Source organism: Thalassophryne amazonica, chromosome 4 (assembly GCF_902500255.1).
Source record: "Thalassophryne amazonica chromosome 4, fThaAma1.1, whole genome shotgun sequence".
Lineage (NCBI taxonomy): Eukaryota > Metazoa > Chordata > Actinopteri > Batrachoidiformes > Batrachoididae > Thalassophryne > Thalassophryne amazonica.
In genome coordinates this window covers 46,722,493-46,735,415 of record NC_047106.1, presented here as the reverse complement: position 1 = coordinate 46,735,415, position 12,923 = coordinate 46,722,493, and the positions used below count along the sequence as shown (strand labels likewise).

At 41.8% G+C, this 12,923-nt stretch overlaps 1 protein-coding gene across 3 annotated transcripts in view; it reads right to left on the bottom strand.

Annotated features, from left to right (window-relative positions):
• The window catches only part of epha4l (eph receptor A4, like), a 120,615-nt gene extending 108,501 nt beyond the window's left edge, over positions 1 to 12,114 (bottom strand). For all 3 annotated transcript variants that reach the window (XM_034167831.1, XM_034167833.1, XM_034167832.1), the window contains exons 1-3: positions 11,907 to 12,114; positions 10,356 to 10,423; positions 2,489 to 3,152 (exon numbers count right to left, since the gene is read on the bottom strand). In XM_034167831.1, the coding sequence (XP_034023722.1) occupies positions 2,489 to 3,152; positions 10,356 to 10,423; positions 11,907 to 12,003 (829 nt within the window). In that variant the 5' untranslated portion in view covers positions 12,004 to 12,114. The remainder of the gene's footprint in view (positions 1 to 2,488; positions 3,153 to 10,355; positions 10,424 to 11,906) is intronic.
• Positions 12,115 to 12,923: the final 809 nt, after the last annotated feature.

Sequence of the window (12,923 nt, the reverse complement as noted above, 5' to 3'; positions counted from 1 at the left end):
TTTCATTTGGGATTGTTGTGCATTGGCATTTATTCATTTATTATTGGAGGTTTTTTTGTTTGTTTAGTACTTTATTTCCTGGGAAAGCCCTATATAAATAATAATAATTGCGATTATTAACAAACATGTTATTGTTTTTTCCAGTATACAACCCCTGGCAAAATTATGGAATCACCGGCCTCGGAGGATGTTCATTCAGTTGTTTAATTTTGTGGAAAAAAGCAGATCACAGACATGACACAAAACTAAAGTCATTTCAAATGGCAACTTTCTGGCTTTAAGTAACACTATAAGAAATCAAGAAAAAAAGACTGTGACAGTCAGTAACGGTTACTTTTTTAGACCAAGCAGAGGAAAAAAATATGGAATCACTCAATTCTGAGGAATAAATTATGGAATCACCCTGTAAATTTCCATCCCACAAACTAAAACCTGCATCAAATCAGATCTGCTCGTTGACATTGACCCTATGCCATGACATTGATCCTATGTGTCTTTTTGCAAGGAACGTTTTCACAGTTTTTGCTCTATGGCAAGATGCATTATCATCTTGAAAAATGATTTCATCATCCCCAAACATCCTTTCAATTGTCCAAAATATCAACGTAAACTTGTGCATTTATTGATGATGTAATGACAGCCATCTCCCCCAGTGCCTTTACCTGACATGCAGCCCCATATCATCAATGACTGTGGAAATTTACATGTTCTCTTCAGGCAATCATCTTTATAAATCTCATTGGAACGGCACCAAACAAAAGTTCCAGCATCACCACCTTGCCCAATGCAGATTTGAGATTCATCACTGAATATCACTTTCATCCAGTCATCCACAGTCCACGATTGCTTTTCCTTAGCCCATTGTAACCTTGTTTATTCTGTTTAGGTGTTAATGATGGCTTTTGTTTAGCTTTTCTGTATGTAAATCCCATTTCCTTTAGGCGGTTTCTTACAGTTCAGTCATAGACGTTGACTCCAGTTTCCTCCCATTCGTTCCTCAGTTGTTTTGTTGTACATTTTTGGATTTTTGAGACATATTGCTTTAAGTTTTCTGTCTTGATGCTTTGATGTCTACCTTGGTCTACCAGTATGTTTGCCTTTAACAACCTTCCCATGTTTTTTGTATTTGGTCCTGAGTTTAGACACAGCTGACTGTGAACAACCAACATCTTTTGCAACATTGCGTGATGATTTACTCTCTTTTAAGAGTTTGATAATCCTCTCCTTTGTTTCAATTGATATCTCTCGTGTTGGAGCCGTGATTCATGTCAGTCCACTTGGTGCAACAGCTCTCCAAGGTGTGATCGCTCCTTTTTAGATGCAGACTAATGAGCAGATCTGATATGATGCAGGTGTTAGTTTTGGGAATGAAAATTTACAGGGTGATTCCATAATTTTTTCCTCAGAATTGAGTGATTCCATATTTTTTTCCTCTGCTTGGTCTAAAAAAGTAACCGTTACTGACTGCCACAATCTTTTTTTCTTGATTTCTTATAGTGTTTCTTAAAGCCAGAAAGTTGCCATTTGAAATGACTTTAGTTTTGTGTCATGTCTGTGATCTGCTTTTTTCTACAAAATTAAACAACTGAATGAACATCCTCCGAGGCCGGTGATTCCATAATTTTTGCCAGGGGTTGTATAAGTTTATATGTAAGTCGCAGGGCCACTCAAACTATGAAAAAACCTATTGACATACACTTTTCTTGTACTGAGGCACTTGGACACAGCTTATATCGAATGACCTCTGGGCTTATAAGTGACCTTTTGTCTCACTGTGCATGCTCTGTGCAAGATGTTGATTGTGCTTATTCTTTTGATAGAATTCTTGCACATCACTTCATCAAGCTAAGATCGTACTTGACGGCTACAACAGGATGTTGATTTAAAAACTCTACAATGCATTGGTATTTAAATCTTATTAAAAGCCTGGTAGAGTACTACATCAAGCAGAAACTACACTAGTCCATCAAATCCACCTCACAGCTTTAGGTTTTCACTTCACTCACACCAGCCTGGAATGACAAACTCCATCACCTTCCCTTATCTAAAGCCGTGTATCTTTTTTGCCCAGCTTTGGCCTCCAGTGGGAATGAAAGAAGAGATAGGAGTGAAAGAAACAGCGGTAGTGAGGAGAACCTGTTTAAGGTCTACCCTCCTGTTTGGCTTGTTTCACCTATTCTCTTGGGATTCATCCCACCGCACAACACCTCCCAGACGACTTCCTAATTAAGCCATTTACAATCATGATTGCTTCTATCACCCAACCATACAATGGAAAAAAAATGTCAGGGGAAAAAAAATCAACAGTGTGAGAGGGTGATGAGTCAACAGAGGGAGAAGGGAAAAAGAACAAATGACATACAGTGAGCGAGAGATAACAACAAGAACAGCTAAAAGACAGAGGATACTATATGAAAATGCAGGGATAGAAGACAGAGGGGGTTCAAAAAGGAGGCAAAAAAAATTGCAATGTTTTTTTTTTTTTTACCTTGACATTCGGCATTGCGCTCCTCATGTCCAGGATTGCACAGGCAATTCCCAATGGGCACCAGCCACTCTCCGTCAGCCCCACAATACATCTTGGGAACCTCCTTCTCCTCAGAATTATCCACACACGAGCCTCGAACTTCCACAAGGGAGGACGTATCTGCTCCGGTGATGGTGTCAGGAAACTGAGCCAAGTTTCGGACAGCTAAAGGACATTTCTTGTAGAAGACCCGGACAGACACTAGAGCAATACAAGCGCCAACATCCTGGAAGGCCAAATAGAAGCCCTTGCGGGTTAAGGCGCCTACATCACGCACCTCCGTGTTCAACTTCATAATGCGGTCGCCAATGTCCACCTGAGTGAAGCTCTCATCTGCAGCGATGGTATCGATCTTGCCAAACTGATTTTCACGAATGTAACGTTCTTTGTCATTGTTGGACTCGTAGTAGTAGAGGTTGAAGGTTTCCTTACAAGTTCCCATGACTCCAGGGAGGCTGTTGCAATCTCGGAGGGTGAACTTGATCTCAATGTATACTCGCTGAGCACCGCCGCGAGGAATCCAGTCAGTGCGAAGCCAGTTGTTCTGGTTGGGCTCCATTACATTGCACACCTGGTATGTCCGAATGGGGATGTTCTTCTCATCCATAATGCTCACTTCTTCCCACTAGATAAAGGACACAACCAGAGAAACACAAGTGCCTTCTTAGTCCTGTGTGTTAGTTTTCATTCAACAAAATTAGTCCACCCCTTTCAGTCTGAAAACAATATTACTAAAAAACAAAAACAATAAAAGCCATCATCTTGCAAAATAGCAATATAATGAGGATAAACATTAAACATTGTTGAATTTTGATAGATTAAATCAACCCAAGAATCAGCTTTATTTTGCTTATGTGCTACAACATAGACCTGTCTGCCACGTGCTGAACAATGCCATCTGCTGGACATATGTAAACTCGTCATCATCACATGCATGGTGGAAATTAGGAGCAGGTGTGGTTGCACTTTCATGTGGCTTGAAATTAATGTTTTTCAGTTTCTTTTATTTCTAAATTGTAAATTGTAAACAAATTAATAAAACAACACCAATAAACATGTGCATGTGTGACCTTTGTGCGCTATAAATCCGCTCTCTCAGAACACAGTGCAAATGTTAAGCAGTTTGCACTTGAATATCATCGTTGAAAAACTGATGAAGTGTTGAAAATGACAGCTTTGTTGCATGATCACAAAATTGTGTGAACTAGCTGAGCTGGGTGTGTGTGTTCAGGCTGTGCACACGTACAACAGAGAGTGCAAGGAGGTGTCGCGCAGAAAGTGAGAGCACATTCCACATTTCAAACTCCTCATTAATCATCAACCCATCTGTGTTTTGTTTTCTTGATCTCCACCACTAAGATGATTTTTCCTTAACTGACACACAATCTATTATACATCAGCAGGTATCATAAAAAGAAACAGTACAGTTTGTAGCCAGGAGCTCCCTATAAACATAGAGGCAAAGCACCCTAAAATACAGTATGTAAAACTTTGGGCACCCGTGATGATTTCCAAGATTTTCCTTTATAAATCATTGGTTGTTTGGATCAGCAATTTCAGTTAAATATATCATATAGCAGACAAACAGTTATATTTGAGAAGTGAAATGAAGTTTATAGGATTTACAGAAAGTGTGCAATAATTCTTGAAGAAAAATTAGGCAGGTGCATAAATTTGGGCACCCCAACAGAAAAAAATACATCAGTATTTAGTAGATCCTCCTTTTGCAGAAATTACAGCCTCTAAATGCTTCCTATAGCTTCCAAGAGTCTGGATTCTGGTTGAAGGTATTTTGGACCATTTTTCTTTACAAAACATCTCAGGTTTGTTGGTTTCAGAGCATGGACAGCCCGCTTAAAATCACACCACAGATTTTCAATAATATTCAGGTCTGGGGACTGAGATGGCCATTCCAGAACATTGTACTTGTTCCTCTGCATGAATGCCTTAGTAGATTTTGTGCAGTGTTTAGGGTTGTTGTCTTGTTGAAAGATCCAGCCCCGGCGCAACTTCAACTTTGTCACTTACTCATGAACATTGCTCTCAAGAATCTGCTGATATTGACTGGAATCCATGTGGCCCTCAACTTTAACAAGATTTCCAGTGCCTGCACTGGCCACACAGCCACACAGCATGATGGAACCACCTCCAAATTTTACTGTGGGTAGCAAGCGTTTTTCTTAGAATACTGTGTTCTTTTTCAGCCATGCATACCGCCCCTTGTTATGTCCAAATAACTCAATTTTAGTTTCATCAGTCTACAACACCTTATTTCAAAATGAAGCTGGCTTGTCCAAATGTGCTTTAGCATACCTCAAGTGACTCTGTTTGTGGTGTGTATGCAAAAAAGGCTTCCTCTGCATTACAGCATCTCTTTCTGCAAAGCACGCTGTATTGTTGAATGATACACAGAGACTCTATCGTAGCAAGATCATAGGTCTTTGGAGCAGGTCTGTGGGTTGACTATGACTGTTCTCACCATCCTTCACTTCAGCTTATCTGAGATTTTTCTTGGCCTGCCACTTTGGGCCTTAACTAGTACTGTGCCTGCGGTCTTCCATTTCCTCACTATGTTCCTCACAGTGGAAACTGACAGCTGAAATCTCTGAGATAGCTTTTTGTAACCTTCTCCTAAACCATGATGTTGAACAATCTTTGTTTTCAGGTCATTTGAGAGTTGCTTAGAGGCTCCCATGTTACCACTCATTAGAAGAGATACAAAGAGGGGAATCATTTGCAAATGGTCACCGTTCTTATGATTGGGTTCACCTGTGTAAGGAGGTCAAGGGTCAATCAGCTTACCAAGCCAATTTTGTGTTGCAATGATTGGTGCTAAATGTATTCAAATCAATTAAATGACAAGGGTGCCCAAATTTATGCACCTACCTAATTTTATTTAAATAATTATTGCACACTTTCTGTAAATACTAGAAACTTCATTTCACTTCTCAAATATCAGTGTGTTCGTGTGCTATATGATATATTTAACTGAAATTTCTGATCCAGACAACCAATGATTTATAAAGGAAAATCATGAAAATTATCTGATGACGCATGCGCAGTGAAGGCAGGGCGGACTGAGTTTTAGGGCGGACCGTTCAGTCGGCGACAGCGTCTAGTCAATGCAAGTGGTTTTACTCCAATAACAGTTGATTTTACACTATGTTGAGTTGATTTAGCCCTGTGGTAGAGTATATTTTAATCTATTTAGACTGGGATCAAATGTTATCCCAGCAGAGTAAATTTTACTCAGCAAAATTTCCTCTGTAGAACCAGTCATTTCAGGCCAACATTTTGCCTAAAGTGGGAGCGTTCTACATGCACAGAAATAGAACTGTGAAACTCTGAGGACGTGTCACATAAAATCTAAACATTATTGGTGACGCAGGACCTGGCTGACAACCATGCAGGCAAACAACCACTCCATCTCCGCCTCTTGAAATTAAATATCTACTGTATCTTCCACATCCCCTTGCCCCCTTGACCTTCACAACTATCCAAAAAAAATGGCAGAACTGATGTTCCCTCACAATGCAAGTGATATTCCCAAAATAACTTGTTTTTTTGGCATAATGTCATTCCAGCGATACTGAAGGATCCTCCAAAGAGACCTACAACAAAAACATCAGTGGTAGAGAAGCTTGAATCTTCAACTGGACTGGGTTGCTTGACGTGAGGACATTTTGCTTCAAATCGCAGAAGCTTCCTCAGCTAAAATTAGGAAGTTAAAATCTTAGCCAGAGAGAAGAAATGGTTTGAGAGAGGTGTCAAGGAAGCATTCTATGTGAAACAGTTGAAACCCAGCCTTAACCAGGGAGGATGTCTGAGACACGCTTTATCCCCTGTTTACAATGGGGTATTCAGGTCAAAGCAGTTTCAGTCTTTTGTTCATGGTAATGAGTCATTCACGTCATCAGGAGAGTCGTCAAGGGAGCCATCAGGAGAGGCTTCCGCCCCATCATTAGGAGGGACAGCGGCCCTGTCATTAGGAGGGTGCTAACTAGAGCACAATAGGTGCTAATTAGAGGTATTGTTTAGTCACGAGCCTATAGCAGTCGGCCTCTCGGTAGGAGGGGTCTGGTTAGGTTTAAAAAACTCCAGCTTTTGTTGGCTTCTGTTTATTCTTCTTTACAAGAGTCAAGACAGAAGTCAGACTACCAGAGCAAGAAATTTAGCTGAGGAAGCTTCTGCGATTTGAAGCGAAACGTCCTCGCGTCAAGCAACCCAGTCCAGTCGAAGATTCAAGCTTCTCTACTATGGAAAAGACCTGGACAACTGAGAGTCTATGCAGAAACATCAGTGGTCATCTTAGGTCACTGGTTAATGTCCACATCTCACCACCATACACAGGAAGCACAAAGGCACTAATGCCTCGTTTCCACATAGTGTACATGTATGTAATCGTACCGACCGATTATCCATTCATTTCTATGGATGCCTCCGTGGTGTCTGTTGTTTGTGCTTACATTTTTGTTGTTGGCCAGAACTTGCCTTCATTAAATAGAAAAAATTAACTTTTACGTGGGTTTCGGAGAGACTGTATGTGCTGTGTGCCAGGAAGCTAGCTTTGGAAAGATAATAAAGCTAACAAGCTAGCTCCTTTGTTTCAGCTGCTTGACTGCTAACATTCAAAGTGTAGTTGGAGAAGCAAAAAAAACCATTGGGAATATTAATTATTTTTGCAACAGCACGAAAAGGCAAATTTTTCACCTCTTGTTTTTATCTCTATGGGACGGCACTAGTATACATCACTTCCGGCGAAGTGGTGAATCAGAATGCGAGAATTTGGAATTTGTACTTCCACGACTGGCCACCCAATGAAAACACACTCGGGCTGTATTGATTGTCTCTTGAAATCAGCTGGTTTGGTTTTGTCTCTAACTTTCCTTCTAACAGCCAGCTGACAGCTCTCACTGCTTGGAATGATGACATTTATACACCAAGCTGACCTGAAATGAACCACTGTACATTAAATTGACTTTATTGATGAGTCTGAGACCTTTGAAAAGTGACCAAATTACATATATTTGTACTGAATTTGGCGATGTTTTCATCTGACAAAAATGGCTACCAGGGGGCGCTGGAGTAAAGTCCTCAGCAACCCATAGTGTTCTGTGCACATATTTCAGACAACTGATGAAAAACAGATGAAAGCAGCATCGCCCAACTGCTGTGGACTCCACAATAAAATGCACTTCTTGAACATTAGGTGGCATATCGCATATATTACAGACACAGTCCATAGCAATGTGCAAATAAGGCTTTGTCCATCACCCTCCTGCAAAGACATCTTCATCTCCTTACACCTCTGTCCAGAAACAACATGATTCCATGAGCTCATCCCAGGAATCTTTCAATCTCAAAGAGAGGAGCCACTGACATGAATGTCACAGAAGTCTAAAACCAGTCATTTTAGGCCTAAATTGGATTTAAAGCAGAAGAAATTCTACATGCAGTGATGTAGAACAGCTGTAGAATTAATCCTCCGGGAAATGAATATGTTAAATTCAAAAACCATTTTGCACAATATTGCCCATTAAAGGCTACACGAGCAAAAGAAAGTCGCAACAGCTAAAAGCTGACCTAAAAAAATGAGCCACTCTATTTGAGGCAGTCTGTGTAAAGACTGATAGGTTATTCAATAAAGCGTGCAATAAAGACTCGTCAATATTTGAGTCGCATCAGCGCAATTAATTGATGGACAAACTTAATACATATTTTATGAAGTGGATCTCAAAGATGTGTTAGCTTCTAATATAGAATCATAAAGATGTTAATATTCATGATTCCCTTCAACTTTAAGTAGGGAAATTAGCTCGATGCCTCAGCCGATAAAGCCTAACGCTCAGTTACTCAGGGACTGGTACACAAAATCCCTTCCAAATGCACACAATCACCGAGCGACCTCCGGATATGAGATAAGACGGCAAAACAGCAAGAAAGCAAAACAGAGGATTAGGAAAACATAAAGCCAAAAGTTTCTGAATCAATGCAAATGATCTAAAGTGTACCGGTTTCACACACGCATCCGTGAGGTGGACTGGGAGTCAGGGTTCCATATGTTCACTGCCGCCGTTGCTGTGAACTCACGGAGGAGACGCAGCACACACAGATCGCGTTATACTGCGCGGCCTGGCTTATTCTTGCAGAAAGGGAATGTTTGTTTGACTTATGATAAAGTTCCCCTCTCCACAGAGAGCTGCTGAGTAAATAGAAGCGCGTCTTGAGAGGCTCAAACGGCGTGTTCCTGTCGTTTTTTTCACAGTGTGTTTTAAATAGACTCTTTGACTGAAGCCGGGGCTGTAAACAAGAGCAGACAGGCCTTTTTGCTGCTGTTACTTTGCTCATTCCGAGTGACTCTACGAAATAATTAAAAAAAGGAGGTAAAAGTCGCCCGATTTGACGTTTTATCATAAATAGCCTACTTTAAGGCCGCAGTTCCCCCTGTGGGAAGAGACGATAATGTGAAACATCGCTGCTGCTCTGCGATTTTGGGAAAATGCCGATCATTCCCCGCTCCTCTGTTCCGCCAGGCTCGTTTCCTTTCACCCCGTCTTTTGTTGTGGAAATCAAGCAGCTCCGAGATAAGGCCGCACCTTTTCCCCGATAGCGGAGTGGAAGGAGAATAAGTCCAATTGGCTGTAATGAGAAGGTGAATGCAACATCTCAGTGGGTGCCAAGACCCTGTCAATCACCTCTGTGATAAAACTGCAGAGGAAAAGACCCCCCCCCCCACCCACCCACCCACCCCCTGCTAAAAATCAGCCGAGTTAATTGAAAAATCTTGATGGCGGAACCTGTAGCAGATGAACAAGTTGTATTGAGCTCATGATGGTTACTAATGTCTGATTGTCATGAAACTCAATTGTGGTTAACGTGCATCACTTAGCAGAGAAGAAAGACATTTTTCTGATTAGATTTAGAGTCTGGCAAGACACGGTGCACATCTCACCTTTGCATACCGCCCGTGGCATCGCTGTGACCCCTGTGGGCTATAGTGTGCTCACCTTTCTTTCCCTTATCACAGCCACTCTAGATATCCCAATTATAGTGAGGGATCTCGTATTGATCGGCGCTATTCCCTTTTGCTTTCCGGCCTGATCTAGTCATCCTGCGGCAAGGACTAAAACCGCCTTCACTTTCCCCCTTATTCACCCATTTCTGAGGACCCTTTCTGAGCTGCCAAGTCTCTCTCTCTCTCTCTCTCTCTCTCTCTCTCTTAGACTCAATGGTGGAAAGGGATATAGAGTTTCTCCACAAAGACCGATTCAATCCACCGTCTATTCAGGAAACCTGATGCTTGCTGCAGTATCGGCCCCTGCATCTGACCATTACAGAGCGGTGAGGAGAAAGGGGAGCAGGGGAGTTGGGGTTGGGGGTGAGGTGTTTGTGTGTGTGTGTGTGTGTGTGTGTGTGTGTGTGTGTGTATGTGTGTGTGGTGGGGGAGGAGGGGGGTACCCCAATGTGCCCTGGAGTGTGTTTCAGATGATATACTGCAAAACGGTGACTTTCTTTTCTATTATTTTTAAATGCAAGATGCTACAAATCATGTTTGAGTTGAACCAGCTGCCTGTAATATCCATCCAGTGCAGACAGCTGCACCAGAGTGCCAAATGCATCAAGGTAAATTCAGTAAATCATCAATAATATCCCTTTAAAACGCTTGCTGGAGTAAAAATTTTATGAAGCACAAGTGTATGGCTGCAGTATTTGGTCGATCTTTTCCAGAAATCCTTCCACTAATGATAATTTTCTCTCCATTTTCACCCAGTAGGGGAGATTATGCCTCTAACAAGGGGACACTTCATTTGCAGTAGCCTCCACTTACCCCTCCTTCTGTCGGGTTAGCGACCCATCCCAGCTCCCCCTGTACAGCTCTGGAGTCCAGTAATGTGACTGGGAAAAAAAAAAAAAAAAAAAAAGAAAGAAACGAAAAAATGGAGAAGTTAGGTCGCGGGTTCAGCGAGTCCACAGAACATCAACACTACGAAGAAAAACGGCTTCCTATGTGAAATAAATCACAAGTGTGATGCCATTTATCAGGCAGAAAAACAAAACCATCATTAATTTTAGTAAAGCGACAGATTTTTAAAAAAATACAATCATATAACAAGCGTTAAAATAACACATTTGGGAATGTTTTCTTGTGCGTAAATTCCCTGATGTGCTTTACGCACCGAGTTTGGATGGATTTTCCTCAAATACACGCGCTGTCTTTTGAAATAATGACTTTGCAGTTTGATTTTGATTGATGGAGTCACAATAAATTAATCAGGGGTTTCCGAACAACTTGGCGAGAACCGCATTTTGAAATGGGCCTTGAAAAATATTTTTCTGTTACCTTTTAAAAAAAGGCTAAAAATACAAAACTCAGTTGAAGCATTTACTTTTAAACTGTTTTGATTTCAGTGAGGCCAAAAATCGCGTAATGAACCGCTAATTAAGAAGTTATAAAGCTGTTACATAAGACGGTATAAATTATGAGGTATGCAGCTTTTAAAAAACGGACCTGTTTGAGGGAGGAAAAACATTTATTTCGCATTTTTAAATGCGTCCTTCTGAGCGCAGCTTTGCTTGTTGCTTTTAGTCCGTCAGATGATAAAGACAGCAGACTCATCCATCAGACTGGATTGTTTTTAAACGCTATTTATCAATTCAGCTGTGAAAGAGAACATTTAGAACTTGGACTTACTGCGCTCTGAGACCCCAAACACACAGACCACATAGGGTTCGGTCCGGTTTGGAGTCTGACGCACATCGCTCATTTTAAACATCTGACACTTTTATGTTTCCTTGCTTTTTAATCAGTTATATTCAGTGCATTTCTGAAACCTGTTAACTCTTTAATTCAGCATCTGATCAAGCAACGATCGCTCCGACAATCTTTAAACTTTGAAAATGTTTGCAAGTCTGCGCAAAATCACCTACAACAAACCACAGGTCTTCTTGTGGTTTTCTGCTTTTGTTATTTTTATGTTCTTCTAAAATCGTGGTATTTGTTCAGTCAACGCACGATCCCTGCAGGTCTTTTGGTCAGTGCGTTCGACTTTCCGAGTGTTCCCCACTGATTCGTAAAAGCGCTTGATTGGGCAATAAATAAAGAGGTACTGCGCGGCGTGAAAGAATTTTTAAACTGAGATTTCTTTGACCTTCTCCTGCGTTCCTGCTCACAGGTTTTCAGCTGCCGAACTGACACCAACAGGAGTCGGAGCGCATTTTTGGACTCATTGATTCCAAGCAAGACGCGTAAAATACGCTGCGTAAAGGTGACCGCAGAAAACAGATCTAAAAAATTAATAAGATTAAAAAAAAAAAAAAAACTCCGCGGATGCACAGAGATGAAGTGAAAAGTCCACGGCAGTTGTGTCGCCTTTCTTACCTTCATTTGGCGGGTATATCCGTGCCGGTGAAACAAATATAAAAATCCTAAAAGCGAGAAAGGTGACCGTGAACAAAATCCTTGCCATGGGTGCCATTTGAGTGGTTGTTGCGTTTTTCTCTCCTCTTTTCTTTCGCTGCTCTTCTGCCAGGTCCTGCGCTCTCCCTCTCTCTCCCTCGCTCTCTCTCCCTCTCTCTCTCTCTCTCTCCTTCTTTCCCAGTGGAATATGGTTTTTGAAGCGGACGGGAAGAAAGTCGCGCTGAGCGCACCGCAGGCAGGAGGCGGGTCCACGCTGCCCCTGTCAATCCAAAAAAAAATATATATATGCATGTGTGTGTGTGTGTGGGGGGGGGGTAATTACGGCCTACCCTCACCTCCCCACACACCCCTAAGAACTCTTTCTCTCTTTTTTTTTAAACCAGTTTCGTTCTGTGCACAGTTTGAAAGCTTAAATTGGAATTTTTTTAAAGAACTCATCCTGAACTATTCCTGTGGGTAAAATGGAACATGTCCTCTGCGCTTCTCAGTGCGCGCGAGCGCGCGCGCGCGCACACACACACACACACACAGATTGTGCAGTTTGCCTCTTGAAGCGCAACGCTGTTCACTGCGATCACTGCATCGGTCCAAGGTCGCCACCTAGCGGCGATATTAACCCCTGATCTCCATAAACATTTGATTAAAGAACAAATTTGACATCTTATGCAACCGTAGGATGATTGTTGTGTGACCAGTGTAGTGATTGGTGCAGCATTAATGTTACTTCTGCTGCTTTTCTGCCAACAAAGGCCGCGTTATTGTTGCTAGAGAAGGGACAGCTGTGTCCAGGTTTGGGCTTTTTGCTCGGTGTGCTCTCCATCTATTATGTCCACCTACACAGGTCATCTACTGTTCCCAGGAGATGAGCCCATTGCAAGCATCAGTGCTCATCAGCAGAGGCTGTTGTCACAGAGTGGGGAAGTGGCCGTGGTGTTCTGCATCCCCTCACACTGCAGTGACGACAGTATAGGTTTGTTT